The sequence below is a fragment of the Cannabis sativa genome, chromosome 6 (genome assembly GCF_029168945.1).
Source record: "Cannabis sativa cultivar Pink pepper isolate KNU-18-1 chromosome 6, ASM2916894v1, whole genome shotgun sequence".
NCBI classification, from domain to species: domain Eukaryota; kingdom Viridiplantae; phylum Streptophyta; class Magnoliopsida; order Rosales; family Cannabaceae; genus Cannabis; species Cannabis sativa.
In genome coordinates this window covers 73,888,087-73,908,342 of record NC_083606.1, presented here as the reverse complement: position 1 = coordinate 73,908,342, position 20,256 = coordinate 73,888,087, and the positions used below count along the sequence as shown (strand labels likewise).

Here is a 20,256-nt window from a genome sequence, read left to right as displayed (position 1 = left end):
TTCACACCAACACATTGCATGTACCCAGATAAATATTTTTAACGTAAAACATGAACTCATACAAACACTTTTTACGTAAAATTTTACTAAAATACCATTTATTAACAAAATATATAATTATGTAATAATTTACCAAAATCGGAAGCTAGCATATTTCTTAATCATTTATACTGATTATAAAGCATATTTAATCTTCTAGAACACAAACAATTTATTATCCATATTTATGTACTAATTTACACTTCAAACTTTATATATAAAATACTAATTAATTAAGTAAATAAAATAACAAAACATCTCAATCTAGTCTTAAATTTATTTCATAGACTAGAATTATATTGTAACATCATATTGACAGTTCCCAAACAGTGAACATAATTTTTAATATTTACTCTATTTAAAACTCAATTAAATAGTTGATTAGTCACAAATAATTATAATAAATACCTACAGCAACCAAGTAATTATAAAAACTTTTTTATTTCGTACCATAGATCGTAAATAGCATTACAAAAATACATTTTACTGTTTTAGCATTACTTAACTATTTTTCATAATTATTTAAAGTATTAACTAAATAAATTCATGAAAAATAAAAAGAAAATGACTGAAACCAAATCGAACCATTCTAACTCAGTTTATAGTCTGTACTAAGCCTTAAATAATTATCTTTTAATTTTCTGAACAGTCTAGGTATTTTTCATAATTAAATTAAGAAACAACACAAATAATTCATAAAAAATACAAAATTAACTAAAATTAAACTCTATCAATTTTGTAACAGTTTATAATCCATAACCAATCATAGAAAAATAAACTTAGATTTTTCTAAGCAGCCTAAGTATTTTTCCTAATTAATTTAATAAATAAACCAAATAATTCATAATAAATCAAATAATTGCAAGAAAATTATGAAACTTTATCAAAAACCCTAAAATAATATGTAGAATCAAAAGATACAAAAAAAAATGGGAAAAACACCTCACAACTGTCCAGATTGTGGTCGCCAGAGTTACGCCGGCGAACCCCTCTTCTCCAGCGACGGCGAGCCTCCAATTCCTTATACAGTTGCTTTTCACGTATTATTTTTCTTGGTGAAGCTTCCTACAGTTCTTAGAACCTCAAGCCGACCATAAATCACCAAAGAATACGGTGAAAAGTTGTTTTCTTCTTCGTTGCCGGTGTACCGTTAAAAATGGAGTCCAACAATGGAGATTTTCGTTGAAGGCCTTAAAACTTTCATTCTTTACGTCCAAACGCCTTCTAGGAGTCCCTTAAGCTTAAACACAATCTTATTTTAACCCAGGAACGAATCAAACACGTTCCAATTCCAACTTTTGCCAACACATCACAAGTAAATTTTATTTTACCAGTGCAATACCAACTTTTGCCAGCACAAAAATGTACTAGCAAAAGTAACATTTCTTGTAATGCAATAAAAAGACAAAATGAAATTCCAATAATTCCATTCATATATTTTTTAAGAATAGATTGATAGAAGATAAGAGTAGTAGGTGTCTTTATTGTTTCACATGGTAAAGTGGAAAACGTGTTGATTATTGGCTTTATCAACTTTATATTAAGCGACAAAAACATTATGTATGGTCGTTATATTTCTATGAAATTTCTCAATAATTGATTATATCTTTTTTATTTCATGAAAAAGAAAAGGAAATTATGTATGTTATTTATTGTTTAGGATTCCTTAATAATATATATTGATCAACTTGTGGCATAAATACTTAAGTTTAATTTTTAGCGGTAATATAATATCTAAATTACATTTTTGGAAATGACTGTTAAATGTCTATCATTTTCTTATTAATATATATAATTTAATTTATTTAAAAAAAAATTAAAAATTCATAACTTGGACTAATTAGGAATTGTCACGTAGAAATTTACTTAACATTTAATAACCAAGTACCTGCAGAGTTACAGAAATATAACTTAAGTGAATTTAAGTATTTTTTTTACAACTGTGAGTTAAACTTAAGTATTTATACCGTATATTACTCATATATACATATAAATTTCAAATAACTCCATCAATTCTACTAAGAAGACAGAAATCGCACACATGCATATTAGGCATATATATAGGAAAACTTACAAAAATATTAGAATTTGAGTTAATTTTTACAAAAATACTGTCACAAGGAAATCTTTTCAAAAATCCCGTGTTTTTATAAAACACCAGTAAAATACAAAGCAGAATAGCTCAAAACAACAGTAGAACAACTAAAAAACACCAGTAGAATACTAGTGAAAACTCAACACAGTATACTGCAGTATGAAACTTAATTATAAAAAACACAGTTAAAAAGTCAAAAATACCGCCTGGCAATATTTTTATAAAAAAATGGCAAAAGTTAATATACCATGTAAATTTCCCTATATATATTTATATACACTATCGTGTTTTAAAATTTATGAATAATCATTGTATCGAAATTGGGGTTAAAATGATCATCATTACAAATTTATAATTAAGCGATTTTGTTTCTCGAACTTTGACATATACTAAATTATATTCTGTGAACTTTTAAGGTCGCTAAAAATCCTCCTGAACTATATCGACACGGTTGGATTTAAGAAATTTTGTCTAATTTTGGTAAGAAAAGTTTAACATGAATAAAAGTTCAGGGGCATGATTTGGTACATGTTAAAATTCGAGGGGATGATTTAGTAGTTTGGAAAGCATATATAATTTAGTACATAGGCAATTAAAAAATTAATAAAATTGAATCAAATTTGGATAGAAAATTTTAAATTCAACAATTTTAATAATTTATGAGAAATTTTTAACTATTAAAAAAATTCAAATACAGGTCAAAATTCAAGTTATTAGCCCTTTAATTATAATAGTTCTATCCTTGTAATTATAATAGCTCTATTGTATATGGATGATATTGAAAGGTATTACATACATATATGATGATCATTCAACTATAGCTAGTCAAGAATAAGAACTTTTGATCATTATTTATAAGTCAATACATTCCGCGTACAATAATATTTTATTTTATTAAAGGTTCCAGCAAAACAAAGCAGGCCCTAGGCCAAAGAACAGACACCAAGAACAGAAACTAAACAAAAACACAGAGAAAAAACTAACAACTAGCTGAAAAAAACTAAACGAAAACAGACTCAGAGAGAACAAACTAAGAAAATACACGACCATATGCAGAACACAATTGCAAGAACTCGTCAAAACTGGCCAAATCGATAAAACCAAACTTGTTGTTTCGATTTGCCCATTGAGCCACAGAATGTGCCACACCATTGCAAGTTCTAGGTATCCAAAGAATCTCTCGGAGGTTGAAGTTTCAGCTGAAGACAAGAATTAATATTTAACAATAAGGACTAAGATTAATTCATTAATAATATAATAAAATCGTATTATATCAAGATGAACTAATTAATTATAACAAGGCTAAAACTAAATTAAATTAGTATATATACAAATTTATTTCCATATATATATAGTATTTACATAAAGATGAGAATATTGTTTCTCAATATAGTTAAAGAAATGTACAACTTTTTAATGTAATAAAATTTGATAATGTATATATTGTTATAAATTTCCCTTAATTATTACTACATATATTCTAAACAAAAGAAAATTAATAAGACACTTTTATTATTGGCTTACGTACACTAAGCTCAGATACACAATACTAAAAGAAATACAGTACAAATTATTGATCACGAAAACAAACTGAAAAAACAAAACCCTTCAGATCATTAATATATTTTTATTACATTTTCTTCTAAATAAATCTGCTCATCCACATCATTAGATATCTATTAAACAAACAAAAAAAAAAAAAAAGCATTATATTAAAATACAGAAATCACCAAAAACATTCATTATATAATAATTTATAGTCATTTAAAATTATAAGTTAGAATTATTTTTATTTTTAAGTATCAAATCTAACATAACATTATTAGCTTTCAAGCTCTACTTTTCAGTTTTCTTTCAGCACTAAAAATTAATGATAGATAAAAGAAAATGAAAAAATATATTAATAAATAAAAACTATTTGATTTTAGACGATTGGAAACTTGGCATGTGACCTAATAAATTTATACTTTTAACTGAAAATAAAATAGAATAATTATATATACAAAACATTTACCTTCTTGTCTTCACAAAAGAGTTATTATAGGTCCTATCTGCAAAATAAATAAATACAAATATAAATATTAAATAAGATATATTTGAAAATTTTTATCTCACAAAATATTCTTTTGAAAAGATTTACTAAAAAATGAATACTTACTTAGTGCCCCAAAAATTTTTTCCTCAAAAAATTCCATTTAATGATAATCACCACATAAAGCCAGTCTCCTATATTTTGCATCAATCGAAAATAGGAAGCTCTCCAAGACTTATTGATTAACAAGTTTCCGCAAACACCACAAAATCCAATAGTGAATCCACCTCTGATTCCCTTGTAAAACCACGACAAGTCAAACCATTCTCCACCATCATCATCACGAGCTGAATTGGAAGCCGGAACATGTGAAGACTCATCATCATCATCTCCGGGACATGAACTTGGTAGAGGATTTCCACAAAGACCAAGGTTCATGGAATATGCAGAAGCATTGAAGCTTTGTAATTGAGTACCAGTAGGGATTCTTCCTGACAGTCGATTATTTGATAGATCCAAGTAACTCAAAGAAGATACTTCAGCTAAGCTTGTGGGAATTTCACCATTTATTTTATTGTAGGAAAAATCAAGCACTTGTAGGTTGGTCAGTTTCCCAATCTTTCTAGGAATTTTTCCAGACAAATTATTCCTTGATAAATTTAGTGCACCCAACTGAGAGAGATGAGTCACTTCCATAGGAATCTCTCCATTCAATTTGTTACTTGATAAGTCAATAACTCTTAGTAATCCCAAAATCTTCACATACTCATGTTGTGCCCCTTTCCATGTGATTGATGCATTATTTTCATAAGAAACGGGACCAAGATTACAAGCACGATCTAAACCACAAGATTTTCTAAAACGTATTTTTATGTGTGAAGAGATGGTCGTCTCTAAAGAATTTATTTGAACCATTACAGTGAAATTTTTAATACAAGAAGGAATGGGTCCTGATAAATCATTAGAAGAGAAATCTAATATTTGTATTTGAGTAAGCTGACAAAGACTCAATGGGATACTTCCATAAAACTTATTTGACTTCAAACTGAGAAAAACTAAGTTGTTTAGTTCTTCTCCAATCCATGAGGGTATTGAACCTTCCAAACTGTTGCTCCCCAAATCTAGAACTTCAAGTGAAGTGCAATATTTCAACGAGGAAGGAAACTTTCCTGAAAAGTTATTGTGCCTTAATTGTAAAGTTTTAATACTTGTCATATTAATAGAGTTAGGGATATTTCCGAATAACTTATTGTATCCTAAATTAAGTACAACCAATTGTGTGAAATTCTCCCAACAATTAGGAATATTGTCAAATAAATTGTTATTAGAGAGGTCAAGTATTTCTGTTGACCTGGCCTGCTCTTTTGCTTCACATAGGGAAGAACTGAATTCAGTGAACTTGTTATTGGAAAGATACAAGCGGGTTGTGTTAACAAGAAGAGAAGGTGGGACAGAACCTTGGAATTGGTTCGAACTTAAGTCAACTATTACATTATTTTCTTGTGAAAGTGAAAAATTGGCCAAGGTGTTGCTAAGAAGGTTGTGAGACATATTTAAATAATATAAGTTGGAAGTTATATTTGGGAACCAATTAGGAAGAGGACCAGAAATACTTGAATTAGAAATGTCTAGATGTTTGAGATTTGTTTGGGTTAGGAGCCAATTAGGAAATTCAGGACCTAACTTGCAAGAAGCCAAATTTATTGTTGCCAATTTAAATGAGGGGATGATAGGATATTTGGAGTTGAATTTCAATAACATATCTAAGTTATAGGAAATATCTAGGTACTTCAAGCTCGGGCATTGTAGATTTACTACATGAGAGATATACCCACTAAGACAATTTGAGGAGACATCTAAGTAGCTTAAATTGTCAAGCTTGCCAATACTTTCACTTGAAGTACCACTAAACTTATTGTTGGATGCTTTGAAATTAGTTAGATTTGGCATTGATGAAAGGTCAGGCAATACTCCTATGAATTGGTTATGACTTATATCTAGATTTACAAGATTGGGAAATGTTTTCAAACGGTTAGGAAAATGACCTTCCAATTGATTATTGTCAAGATAAAGATCAGTCAAAGAAGGAAAGGTGTTTTCAAAGTCATTAAGAATCAACCCACCAAGTTGGTTAGAACTCAAGTACAAATAGTGTAAGGAATTCCTGGTGGAACTTGATATATTTCCAAGAAGATTATGTAATAATGTTCCACTAAGATTGTTGTCACCTAACCTTATGAATTCTAGGTTAATAGTAGAATTTAGTAACCAAGTAATTGTTGTGGGATGTATAAAACTTTGAGAGATTTCAAGATTTTGAAGAGAAGTGAAGGAATAGTTTGAATGGGAAAGAGATGACGATGAAGTATGATCAGGTACCTTGAGAAGTCGACAATTTGATAAGCTGAGAGAATTTAGAGAAGTAAGTTGGGAGAGCCATCCAGGGTTGTCAATAGTCATTTGAGAAGTGCTTTCAAGATGAAGAGATTCCAATTGAGTGAGATTTCCAAGTTGTGGAGGAATAATTCCACTTATTGGATTGTCATAAAGATTAAGAAAACTAAGCTCTTTGAAAGAGCCGATAAACTTTGGAATATGACTAATGTTCATCCCATAGAGATTCAATGTGTTCAAATGATGCAGTTCGGCCAACGAAGAGTCAATCTCGCCACCAAGTGTGTAAATTCCACCAACTTCAACATAAACAACATGATTGGTTTGGTCGTCACAACTGATGTAGTTCCATTTGCAACAATTTTGATTGGTGCTATTATTGGACCATGTGGAGAGATCACCTTCAGAATCATTTAAAGTGGTCTTAAACTTTAAGAGAGCCTCTCTCTCTTTGGGTATGCATTGAGGTGTATTACTACTCTCATATGAATTCACCACATTTGCAGTTGTGGGAAACAAGAGCATAAAAATAAACCCCACTACAAAAATACTCATCGTATAATTCTCACAAATCACAAAATAGATATTAACTTATAATAAGACTAATGTTTCGGTTTGCAGTCTTAGCTTGTGGCTAGTATTCTATTTATAACAAATCAATCGGCCTTAACTTACGAAATTAGCTAGCTTTTTCCTTTAATTTCTTGTGTTGACTCAAGAGAGATGACTTGTATAATATTTCACATATATAAATAATTTCAACAATATTTTTGTAATAATAGATTGATAGAAGATAGAAGATAGAAGATAGAAGTAGTACGTGTCTAATTTATTGTTTCACATGGTAAAGTGGAAAACGTCTTGATTGGCTTTATCAACTTTATATTAAGCGACAAACATAATATATATATATGGTCCTTATTTATCTATGAAATTTCTTAATAATTGATTGATGATATCTTTTTCATTTCTTCAAAAAAGGAAATTAAAGTCATGATCATATTATATGTTAATTATTGTATAGGATTATTAATAAAAAATAATTATTTTTAGTGACAATATTTTAGTCACAAAATAATTTTTTTGTAATTAAATGTGACTTAGTTAATTATAATAAAAAAATTACTTGTGATTAAAATATAATATTTAAATACAAGTTTTCACTAATTCAGTTTTAGTTATAAAAGATATTGTGATTAAAAACACATTTAGTCACAAAAAATTATATTTTTTTGTGACTAATACTTTTAGTCATGGATCTTTTACTCACAATATAACAATAATGATTTATAATTATTCACAACTTTCACTATTACAAAATGGGTTATTCACAACGGTTAATAAAAGGGTCAACTATAAAAACCGTTGAAATAATTATTGCCAACGGTGGAGAACCGTGGGCAATACTAAGTGAAATTCTTTTAAAAAATAGTGAATCCCAACGGTAGAGAACCATTGGCAATACTAAATATAGCCAACAATTTACAATAGTGGATAATACTTATTATTCTCAACATGATGATAAACTGTTGGGAAATATTCCTTTTAATTAGTATTTTTTTACATCAAACTTTGTTTTATTTTAATTAAATAAATAATAAAATAATTAATTAGGAGTGAAATTAAATAAGGTAAATAATAAAATAATTAATTGAGAATAAAATTAAATAGGGTAAATAATAAAATAAGAGAAGTTCTATTTGCACCTCATTATTAAAGTAAATAAACTTAAATAATTTTTAAAAATTACTCTTAATATTTTTTAATTTTTTTCTCACACTATTTTATGTTAATTTCAATACTTATTCGGATTTTATTTTCATATTAGCTCAAGTTAAACAAGACATTCCAAGAAGGTATCTTACCTCCATAGTCAGGCAAGCTTCTGTCAAGGACAGCCTGTATCTGGAAGCAGTTCCAGCAACGTGATTTCAGAGGGCCAGACAACATGTTTTTGGAAACTAATTCGGTTTTTCTTTTTATCTGAGCACACTGAATTAGGAATTGATTCTCCTCAAATCTTGAATAGAAGATCGTATCAAGCTAAAAATAAAAATTACCTAAAATGAAGATCAAGCAATTAATTCATAAATAATTGTCTGCAATTATAGGACACGGTATTGACAGCTTAATCATATCTCATTTGCCTAGTCAGCACATCGATCTTTTTATGGCCTGGGCCTCACGAAGACAGCCCAACTTTATGTATTTTCATGTAATATAAACTCCCTATTAGAAAAAAAAAACTAAGTATATAATTTCTGTAAACACTATAAATACCCAATAATTTATTTGGATTAAGGGTTGAATTCTCTTGTAATACTTGCTCAAGCAAAAATAGAGAACTTATACTCATATATTGTATTCCCAAGGCTTTTCTAGCTAAAAATACATAATAACATCGACTCGTTGACTAAAGTTTGTTAACACTCCAACCACGTAAAAACTCTTTGGGTTTGTTCTATTTATTTCTAATAGTTATTTATTTCTTCAATTTTAATTTAGTTTTAGATTTCATTGGTTTAGTTGTAAATATGATGATATAATGCTTTGTTGAGCAATACAATTGATCTTATTTGTAAAAAAAAAATACTAACAATAAACAGTCTTTGATATTATATTATAATAAAATTATTTTTGACTAAATATAATATTTATATATCTATTATAATTTAAAATAAAATTATTAATTTAACATAAATATATGTATATGTATTTTTAAAATATATTATTTACTTTTTAAATACGGGACTTTAAAAATATAAAACTAATCAAAATTTTAAAATTATTTTTATTTATAATTGATTTAAATTAAGACTTAATTTTTTTTAATAAATTAAAAACTATTTTTAAATAGAATATTGTTACTATATATATAAATGATGAAGATTTTTCTTTTTCAAGTCATTGATAATAAATATGGAGATGAGAGTTATGAGTGACATGAGAAAAGTCTATAGTGAGTCTCCTATCAAAACAAAAAGTTATGACTGATATATAAAATTGAATGGTGAAGAAACATTCCAAATATTATAATAAATAATACAAAAAAGAGCTTAATAATTAGCTCTTTCACTTTCATTATTTGTGACTTTTCATTGCCGTGTTGATCAAAAGTGTATGTGTTTGGAATTATACAATATGCCAATGAAAAGTCTTCCCAATATTCCAAAATAAAGTTGACTTAAAAGTTTTCCTACACTTTCCTCTTTAAATTATTTTGAATGTTTTAATTTTTAAACACTTATTTTTTCTTTTTTTGACAAAATTTTCTTATGTTTTAATTTTTATACACTTAATTTCTTTATTTCTTTTTTGTGGCAAAATCTTTTTATGTTTATTTTTTTTTTTGTAAATTTAAATACCATCATTTTTTTTCTGTCTTTGAGCATGAAAACTTTGTTGAGGAAGAAGAAAGATAGTAGTGAAAGTTAAAGAGAGACAACATAGGTTTTTTTTTAGTTTTTTTAATTATTACTTAATTATTTTTTAAAAATAAAAATGTATTTTTTTATAAGAATAATATGATTTTTTTAGGAATAAGAACCTTATTCAATTTTTATTTTTCAAACTTTAATTTTTAAAATAACTTTTTTACAATTTTTAAATAATTAAATTAAGTGTACCAATATAAACGGGGCACATGTTTAAATTATACACATAAGCAGCTATATTGGCTGCCATATATAGTACCTTAAATTATAATACCGTCAAAATTTGAGTTTGGAGAATTAAATGCAAGTGAAATAATAGTTTATGTATTTTTTATTATTTAATGGTGTGATTATATGAGATTATAACTCTGTATGTATTTTTCATTATTTAATATGATGTGATTATAATATGAGAGATTACGATTTTAAGAACAATGCTATAAAGTACCATTCGTGCCTAGCACTTTCTCGACATGTCGCGTTGCGATTGGCTAGCTATACTCCCTAAAAGTCATTATATTAAATTATATGGGACCCGATATTTAGTTGAACCAATAGCGATATTGACACATAGTAGGGTGCTAGGCACCACTGGTGTAGCATTTGTTTAATTTTAACCCACCATGCATTGCCACGTTGGTTTTGTATCACCACGTCTTTGACTATATTAATATTTTAGTACTTTATTATATGTTATAGAGTTTTTAAGTCTTTATATATATAAGTTTCGAAACCCTTAACAAAAAAGTCGTTGTAGTATAGTGGTAAGTATTCCCGCCTGTCACGCGGGTGACCCGGGTTCGATCCCCGGCAACGGCGTTTTCTATGATTTTACTATTTTTTTTTTTTTTCCTTTTTCTCTTTAAATCCAATGCAGTTTTAAATTTGATAGACCTATTACTACTGTAAACCTGCAGAATCACATAGTAGATGATGACATTGAAGAATGAAACTGTGAAATACAAAATAATTTATACAAAAATTATTACTCTAACTCTGCTCAAAAACCAATTATTACAAGTGCCTCCACCCATGACATCAAATCTATACAAAAATTCCATTTCAATGCCTAAGTAATTCTTATCTTCATGCCTTTGTAGTAGTAGTAATCTCATTCCCAGATATGATATGATACTATGATGATAGTTGATAACTCAAAAAGTATTTGACAAAGTTACAAACTACTGCAGAAATATAATAATGTCCAATAATGGCAGAAGATCACTCCCTTCTTGGTCAAACTTGAGTCAAGTAATAATATTTCCTGCCCAGGAAGATCAGGATTCTTAGGGGTCACTGAAAGCTCTGAAATTTTCGATTAAGAGATGTAACATTCTTCTGCTAAGCAGCCTTTCCAATTGCTCAACCAGTCCAAAACTTCAGTTTGGTCATTTCATTTTATGTTGGAAGAAATCTCCAATTGACAAATAAAAAACTAATAAGAGTATATATGGATATGTGTACACCAATATATTATCAATTCAATCCTACCCACTTCTTAAAAATCAATCCTTCCTCCCTCTTTCTGTGTTGGCCTTCAGTTTGGAATTTGGGAGTTTTGCCTCTGTAAAGAGTTTTGTGGTACTTCAAGAAGAGAGTCCTGTATTTGTACTTGTCCACAAACATATTACCTCTCTCCATCATCTCAACTACTTCATTTGCTCGGCTGAAAAACCCGCCTCTCACAAATGTGTAAAGAACAGAATCCAAGAGTTCCTGATCAAACTTCATTGGGGTTGCAGAAGCAAGAGATTTCATCTCCCCCCACAGTTCTGTCACTTCTATATAGTTTCCGCCAATAGCTGCATATGCCGTCACCATGGAATGGAATGTTTGAGCATTTGGCGTATGCCCAAGACTCCTCATTTTCTTTAGAGCCTTCTCGGCATCCTGCATCAATCTCTTCTTAGAGAAAAAGTGGATTACATTGTTCCAATCATGAACCCCGGAATCTACTCTTTGCCCTTCTTTGATTTCGTGTAAAAGCTTTCCCATTAACTTAGCTTCACTTCCCTCTTCACATCCCTTAACCAACTTCTCAAATTCTTGATGACCGGTTTTCGGTATCTTTGCAACTTTCATCTCTTTGAATAGATGGAGAGCTCCTTGTGTATCTTCTTCCACCAACTTTGACTGAATCAATGCCTGATAAGAGCTGGAATCTAGCTGTATTCCTGCTCTACGAGCATCGCGAAGAAGTGCTGCAACATCTCCTGCTCGGTTTGCTTGACAATATGCTTTTAAGAGAGAAGAATATACTGAAGAAGCAATGTTGACACCAGCCAATACCATCTCATCTAAAAGGTCATGTGCTTGGTCTAACCAACCAAGCAATATGCATGAATTGATGACATGAACTATCAATGAATCATCATTGGAAACAGGAGAATCTTCTCTCTCCACCTTGATGAGAAACTCGGCTAAATCTTTAATCTTTCCTGCTTCTAGAAATGCCTTGACTAATTTCACCAAAATTTCCTCAGTTGGTTGGATAATACCTCGTTCAGATGTTAACAATTCAACTTGAGTCTGCAGCTTAGCTAACATGGTATTTAGCACTTCCTTTGCTTCAGTATCGAGTTTTACAAAATTCCGATCTCTTAAATACTCCTCATAAGACACTAAAGAGATTTTAAAAGGTCTATCATATTCCGAACCTCCTTTGCTAGATTCTTCATGGCTCGAAGTTGGCCTGGAACCAAGAACACAAGTGGATTTACCATCATTTTCAACAGCATCAACTACCATCGATGCAGCAGCGTAAGAGGACCTAGCTGCTTTTGCTTTCCGAAGCATTTCTAAAACCATGTTCGATGCAGAACCAAGATCGCCCAGTTTCAAATGGCATTGAAGCAAACAATTATAGAACTGTCGTAATTGAACATCACTTAGGTTGTGTGCATCATTTATGTATCGTTGGAGTTTCCTAAGCTCTTCTCTTCTTCCATTTCTCTCATATATGTGTGCCATGACTATTAATAAGTCAGTGTCAAGTCTCACACCAACTCGAGGCATCATGTCAAGGAGTTGCTCGGCTTTCCTATGCGTTCCAAACAAGAGACACCCTGCTAGAGCAATGTTGAAAGCGGTAGTATTAGGCTTCATAGCAAGCAAAGGTGCATTACTCTTTTTCCTTGGATCAATCCTACTATCTTGAAATAGATAACCAATCTCAAGAATCAACTCAGCTGCAAGATAAGCCCCAGAACCAGTTTGACACATATATGCCAAGGTTGTAGACCAAGCAGAAACATGAGGAAATTGCTCCATTTCCACTAACTTTCTCAAAACAGTTGATGCAGGAACCGATAATTGAACTTTCGCAAGAGAAAAAGAGAGATAAATTAGTGTCTCTTTCTGTAACAGATTCTGTTTTCCTTTCTCGAAAATTCGTTCTACTATCCCAAACGCCTTCTCTAACCACAGAACATCAAGGCTTTCAGACAATGCCGCAAGAATTTTGTTCACAACCGACTTTCTAGGGAACCCATCTATCTGCATATGTTGTTCATAAAATTTCCAAGTATCGTCAAGTCTATGCTCATCAATTGCATTCTCTATTTCCAAACTTATCTTAGCTGGGTCTCCAGCCTGCACCAAGATTGTTCCTGTCATAGTTGATAAAGACTTCATCTCAAGAGGGAATTCATCATTCCTTCCTAAAAATGCAGCCACCTCATTTCGATTGGCTAAACAAATGTGAGATAACCCACGAACAGAAATTGAACTCGAAAAAGCTTTCAACTTGTACACATATGAAGGGAAGAGTGCAGTGATATGATGACCCATTTTTCTCCTAAGTATCATCATCTCATATGACAACAAAATGTCCAAAAAATTAAGCACAATTCTGCAAAAAGAAATTGCAAAATTACCATGAGATATTTCAAACAAAACTAATCAAGTTTTAATTTTGGCAAGAAAAAGAAACAACACCAACAAGAGCAGTTCAAGAACTAACAGGGTAGTTCCCTAATTACAAATGAAAAAAAATGATGCAAAAAGCATCCATTATTGCTAAAATTTATGTTGGTCAACTGAAAATTTATGCTATAAACCAACCACTCCAGTAAAAGTTTCAGAAAATTCCTTAAAAAAGAAAAAAGCAAAAGAGCATGAGCACTTGAAGAACTAACAGACTCTGTTTCCAGTATCACAACTGAAATTTGTATAAATTGTTGTAATGATATACAAACAATAGGCTTAGCAAGAAGTATCTTATCTTAACAAACATTTAATCAAACACTTGGTAGGTGACAATAATATTAAGTAAGGAAAAACTATTAAGTAAGGAAAAACAAACTTGGATACATACCAACAATGAAGAATCATCCTCTTGGAAAATTAGAAGTGAAACCAGATTAATCTCGACAGCCAATCGACGCCTGAGCCACCACTGCCACCGTCACTCTCAGTCTTTCTCCGGCGGTTTTTCACTTGGAATTTGTGGCAAATCAACGATGGTCAATAATATATAACTTTCTAAACAAAAAGAACAAAACGACAATAAGATTTGATAAACGACACATAGAAGCATAAAACGACATAAATTGGTTTTAAAAAACGACAACAATTAAATAAAAAAGGAATGAAACGACAATAATATTTGATAAACGACACATAGAAAAAAGAAAACATAAAGACAACAATAACATATTTAAACGACAAAATAAGCATAAAACGACATAAATTGGTTTTAAAAAACGACAATAATTAAAAAAGGAATGAAAACAAAAATAAGATTTGATAAATGACACATAGAAAAAGGAAAACAAAAAAACGACAATGACATCTTTAAACGACAAATTAATAAAAAATAGTAAAATTGATTACAAAACGACAAAAAAGTTTGTAAACGACAAAAATTTTAGCATAAACGACAGAATACCAGAAATAGAGGAAACGACACAAAAACTTTATAAACGACAATAAAGTTAGCATAAACGGAAACGACAGAATACCAAAAATAGAAGAAAGTACAGTGAAGAAAAATAAAGAAATTGATTTGTGATTAAAGATTAGGTGCAAACGACATTAATATTTCATAAACGACACATTACCAATAACAGAAAAAGAAAAGCACAAAACGACACAATAGTCTTGAAAAAATAAGAAAGGTGTGAAAACGACAGTAAGATTGCATAAAACTAAAAACGACACATACTGTGTTTATAAAACGACAATATTTTTACATAAACGACACATTACCAAAAATAGTAAAATAGAGTACAAAACGACACAAAAAGTTTGTAAACGACAATAACTTTAGCATAAACGACAGATTACCAAAAATAGAAGAAAGTACAGTTAAGAAAAATAAAGAATTGATTTTTGATTAAGATTAGGTGCCACTAACGAGTTCTGACATTACAAGACAACACAGACAGACAAGGTCAAATAATTATCGAAAAAAAATTCCTTAACCAACCAAATAAACCGACTTTCGGCATTTCACAACAAATTCAATTCAACCCACCAACCTAAAATCACACCTAAGAAAAACCCAGTTCCTGTTTTTTTCATTTTCAGAGAAATAATCAGAAAAAGGGGACATTTTTGAATTTGAAAATGGTGTTCAACAGTTTGCTGGTTGTATCGGTTGCACACGTGTCAGCCGATGCCTGGCAATGCCTTGCTTGCTTCCCTGAAAGACTCAGTAGCCGTCAGCTATTGGATCTCGTCTTCTGTTTTCCTTTGCAGCAATTGGGTCGTTTTGCTCTTTGTCTATGGACTTTTCTTTGTCTTCCTCCACCGGATTCATTTTACTCTTATTCTTACTCTTCTGATGGTGATTCTGATGATTCTTCCACCACCGTTGATTATGATGACTTTTATTACCATTCTCATTCTGATTGACAAGCTTTTGTACAGTAAAGTCTCTTCCTTTATCTCTCACTCTCTCACTGTGTTTTGGTTTTTTTGTGATGATTATGTGATTTGCTGAATTGGGTTTTGTTTGATTATTTTAGTTTATATTTCCATTTCATTATTGATATGATTGCTGAATTGGGTTGCTTTGGATTTTTATGTGATGATTATGTGATTTGCTAAATTGGGTTTCATTTAGTTTTGTCTAATCTGTGATTGAATTTGGAAAAAATGTTTGCTTTTGTTTGATTAATATTATTTAGCTAATATGATTGTTTTAGGGATTTTACCTTGTTTTATCTTTTCCCATTTCATTATTGATATGATTGTTGAATTGGGTTGTTTTGGATTTTTATGTTATTTTGATAGGTGATTAGTGTTAATCATAATTGATGAAATTGAAAATCCCTAAATTTGAAATTACATGATGACATGTTAAGACATGAAAACAAAAACCCATTTGGCTTATTTTGATGGGGATTCATTGACCATAGGAAAGAAAGAAAATCCCTTTGAATTCATTGAAACCTTGAAATGAATACATGTATTGAGAAAGAACCTTCAAATTCAAGAAGTTACATCTTGAGATTAGATTAAAGTTAAACTAGCAAGCTACATTGAAATTTCATTGGAAAAATTTGTAATGGTGTTGAATTGTTCAGGCATTGGCATGGAGTCGAAAAGTTGCCCGAGTTGGAGATAGATTACTTGGTTTTACTCGAATTGGAGAGAGTGTTTTGCACATCAGTCTTAGGCTTTGTGGTTAATTAGACGATGTGTTAAATTTAAATTATGAATAAGATTAGTTATGTCATAATAATCCTATGTCTGAAAGCTTTAAATTACTCAAAGATTGCTTCTATTCACTTCTCAGTTTTTCAAGTTCTTGGCTTTTTTTTCTTTATTAACAGAATGGATAATGTAATAGAGTGATAAAGTTAACACCAGATGAAACTCAATCATGTATTTGGTTTTATTAGTTTTGATGAATAAAGATGGTTAATTTTCATAACAAAAAACTAAGTCCATGTAATTAGATAGACTTTACCTTTAGAAGCAATGTTGATTTCTTGCTCATTTATATTATTTGTCATAGCTGAACTTTTCACACACACAATCTTTAGCCTTGGATTGATGTCCCTATAAACATTTTCAAAGAGACTGTCTTATGTTAGAGATGGACTTTGAAAGAAACTCAAGACCAAAATGACATTATCTTAGACTAAGTTGAAAAATCTAGATTCTGTTAGAGCAGTTTGTTATGACATCTCAGGCAACTTCGATAGAGAAGGAATGAAAAACAACTATTGTCCTAGCTAGTTTCATTTCGACCATGTTCGAAACTTGAACCTTAGAAGGGAAAGGGAAAGGAAAATAAGTTTGGAATTGATTTCATATTTTTGTGCTTCAAAATATGATTAATAATTATGAACAACCTTAGAATATATACTTTTCATTTTTTTTTTCAGTACTATGATTCTTGGTTTCAATGGAAATTAAAAACATCTATTCCAAAGAATCTAAACTAATAGAAAAGAATAAAAATAAAAGAGAAAAAACTATTTGAGATTGGAAAAGAGAATAAGTTCAATAACAATAATGAAAGTATGTGGATTTCTGTGTCTACTAATTTCAGAAAGTTGACTAAAAATTAAACTCAATAGTCAGATCCCAATAGCTAATAAATTTCCTTTTCTTGGTTTCTCTGTTCAATTCAAGTTTTAGTGGTAGTCACAACTCACAACTGTTCATCTTTTATTGCAGGAGTTGCATCAAAGGAAGTATTTACAACACTTGGTCACTTGTTCAAAGTAAGACACATACAAAGCAACAATAAATTCTCACTTTCTTGATTTGGAAAGCAAACAAGTTTATTAAGTTGTTGATTGGTGAGTCACTCAAGTCATGTTCATGAGTACTTAGGCTCTTCTTTAGTTACTTATATTATATATACACACATTTATAAATATATATATCATCTCATTGTTTCTGTTCTGCTGATTGATTGTGTACAGAAGATCTTACTGTTAGTATTATGATTGTGACCTCACTCACATGGTGTTTTGTCTATATGCTCAACAACAATGATGATCATTTATTTTCTATAGTTTGTAGCATTAAGAATCCAAGTTATTTTTATTAATGGGTAAAAGTACTTAAATTATTATGTTCGTAGAACTTCAGTATCTAAAAGTACTTTTTTTTTGCAGCGATTTGAGTAATTTTATCGCTAAAAAATAATTTGATTATTTAAATATTTTCGCCGCAAATATTCCTTTTCTGTACTAAGAAGCTTTACTTAAAATCAATATCAAAAACATCTATGATAAGGTCATAATATTCTATGAAATATCATGAAAAACAAAAACAAAAAAATCCAAATTCTTTTCAGTTCCATTTCTACCACATCTTTTTTGTTTTCTTCTCATATAATGGCTTTTATGATTCAAAAGAACCTTTATGTGATATTTGTAGCTAAGTGGGGTAGGGCTTATTGTCCAATTGCAATTATGATTGTGGTGACTTTCTTTAGTTTAGTGTTGTAAAATAGTGACATTTGAAAAACAAAAATAGATTGATTGATCAAAGAGTAAGTAATGTTTGAATTGTTTCTTTTTCTTTTTACTAGCAAAATTGGTAATGGAATATTTCTCTAACAATGTTTGCATAAACAATTTTATTACTTTTTTTTTAAATACATTTTTATTACTTTAAAGACATAATTGTTACCAAGCAAGCACTTGAAAAAGCACAAAAATTAAAGCAAAACAAAAGTGACTTTTTTCTCTCTTTTCTAGTAAATAGATGATATTATGCAATTTTATTCCAAGCCTTTTGGCACACACAAATTTCATTTTATTTTGTATTTTAGTCATAGGCATAATGTGAGAAAATTAAGACTAATGGTACAGAATTAAATTAATAAAACTTTAAAATATTCAACCAAATTAGCAATGATAAGATTAACAACAAAAATAATAATCGGAAATAAAATAGGGGCAAACAGAGTGTTAAAACTATAAAACGCTAAATGTAGAAAATAAAAAAAATCAACACCAAGACATATACTGGTTCAAGTCCAATAGATCAATGTGATCTATGGCTCTACTCCAGTTTTGGAACACCACCGTAATCTTTCTTTATTGATTGAGCAAGAATAGGTACGATACAGTCGAGACGAGATTCTCTGTTGATTCTTACAAAGTTTTTCAACTCTCACACTTTCACCGAATAATCTTTTTCATCTGCAGTTAATTCTTCTTACGAAACACAAACTCAATCTCTCTCTCTCTCTCTCTCTCTCTCTCTCTCTCTCTCTCTCTCTCTCTCTCTCTCTCTCTCTCTCTCTCTCTCTCTCTCTCTCTCTCTCTCTCTCTCTCTCTCTCTCTCTCTCTCTCTCTCTCTCTCTCTCTCTCTCTCTCTCTCTCGTCTGAACAGAGTTCTTCAACTCATAATTTCCAATCGTGTCTTCAAAAGTTGAGTCAATGTGGTATTTATAGCCTTAGGATCAAGATCTTAAAGTTGGTGGCTGCAAGAAACGAGGTTATTAACCAACTACTCATTTAGCAAAGTCCCCATGTCAGCGTAAGTACCATGGCCTCCAGGATCATGAACTAGCTTTCGGACTCACGGACCAAAGGCACTTACTGTAGACGCTTTCGGATAGGATATAAATTCGTTGAAGTCGACTATCTGGATCTATCATTCCAGGAGGAATAACTAGTCAGTTGGAACTCCTTTCCAAAGAAGACTAGCTATCCTGAAGACTTGACCCAGTGTGAACATGATAGACATCCGGAAACTCTCTTCCGAATACGAGTATCTCTCCACGAGACTCCTTCCGGGACCACGAGTAAATTGACGAAAGCGAAGACTTTTTTATTTAGAAGAATTATACCACACATAACATACTCAAAATTCGAATTCTCTCAATCATAAAATTTCTCTAACTTATTTTTGATTAACTAAGGACTTTTTCCCTTTAATGTATATTCTCTTTTAATGATAAATTAGTAGAATTCTCCTCTTTAAGATAATTAGTTAGTAAGTGAACTTATACTGTTTTTCACATAATTCGTACTTTTTAAAAAGAGGAAATTAGACTCAATACCCTTTTTATATTGTTCTCTTTCATTTTTACCCTCTTTTTTAAAACCTATTATTTTTACCTCTTTTTCTAAACATTTTACCGATTTTACCCCTGTCACATCAATATACTCTCCATGTGACTCCCTTATATCAGGGTATTTTGGGTACAATACATATAAAAAGAGGTATGTTTCAATTAAATATAAAATTAGAGGTAGTTTTGGTTAATTGATAAATAAAAGAGCTATTTCTCAATATATCCCTTTTTAAAAATAGAATATCTATAAAATAATTTTTTTTTCTTC

At 30.2% G+C, this 20,256-nt stretch overlaps 3 protein-coding genes and 1 non-coding gene across 7 annotated transcripts; 2 read left to right on the top strand and 2 right to left on the bottom strand.

Annotated features, from left to right (window-relative positions):
* Positions 1–2,959: 2,959 nt before the first annotated feature.
* On the bottom strand, positions 2,960–7,276 carry LOC115725403 (receptor-like protein EIX2). 3 transcript variants are annotated; one of them, XM_030654918.2, is made up of 3 exons: positions 4,293–7,271; positions 4,149–4,185; positions 2,960–3,810 (listed from the first exon to the last, which is right to left on the bottom strand). In XM_030654918.2, the coding sequence occupies exon 1, from the start codon at positions 7,113–7,115 to the stop codon at positions 4,293–4,295; it is 2,823 nt and encodes a 940-aa protein (XP_030510778.2). In that variant the 5' UTR covers positions 7,116–7,271; the 3' UTR covers positions 2,960–3,810; positions 4,149–4,185. The 3 variants fall into 3 exon arrangements, with proteins under 3 accessions (XP_030510778.2, XP_030510777.2, XP_060973635.1); XM_030654917.2 differs by having other exon boundaries at positions 2,960–3,333; positions 4,293–7,266; XM_061117652.1 differs by having other exon boundaries at positions 2,960–4,185; positions 4,293–7,276.
* Positions 7,277–10,741: 3,465 nt separating this feature from the next.
* On the top strand, positions 10,742–10,813 carry TRNAD-GUC (transfer RNA aspartic acid (anticodon GUC)). Its single transcript has one exon. It is a non-coding gene; the product is annotated as a tRNA-Asp (tRNA).
* A 95-nt stretch (positions 10,814–10,908) lies between these two features.
* On the bottom strand, positions 10,909–15,258 carry LOC115725404 (pentatricopeptide repeat-containing protein At1g03100, mitochondrial). The gene is made up of 2 exons (XM_030654919.2): positions 14,310–15,258; positions 10,909–13,844 (listed from the first exon to the last, which is right to left on the bottom strand). Exon 2 carries the CDS (start codon positions 13,802–13,804, stop codon positions 11,471–11,473), a length of 2,334 nt encoding a protein of 777 aa, XP_030510779.2. The 5' UTR covers positions 13,805–13,844; positions 14,310–15,258; the 3' UTR covers positions 10,909–11,470.
* A 79-nt stretch (positions 15,259–15,337) lies between these two features.
* LOC115695566 (uncharacterized) lies at positions 15,338–18,037 on the top strand. Of its 2 annotated transcripts, none has more exons than XR_009688531.1 (2): positions 15,338–15,864; positions 17,627–18,037. XR_009688531.1 is itself a non-coding variant. In XM_061117651.1 (2 exons), the coding sequence occupies exons 1-2, from the start codon at positions 15,612–15,614 to the stop codon at positions 16,563–16,565; spliced, it is 294 nt and encodes a 97-aa protein (XP_060973634.1). In that variant the 5' UTR covers positions 15,347–15,611; the 3' UTR covers positions 16,566–16,881. The 2 variants fall into 2 exon arrangements, 1 of the variants encoding a protein (XP_060973634.1); XM_061117651.1 differs by lacking the exon at positions 17,627–18,037 and adding an exon at positions 16,525–16,881 and having other exon boundaries at positions 15,347–15,864.
* Positions 18,038–20,256: the final 2,219 nt, after the last annotated feature.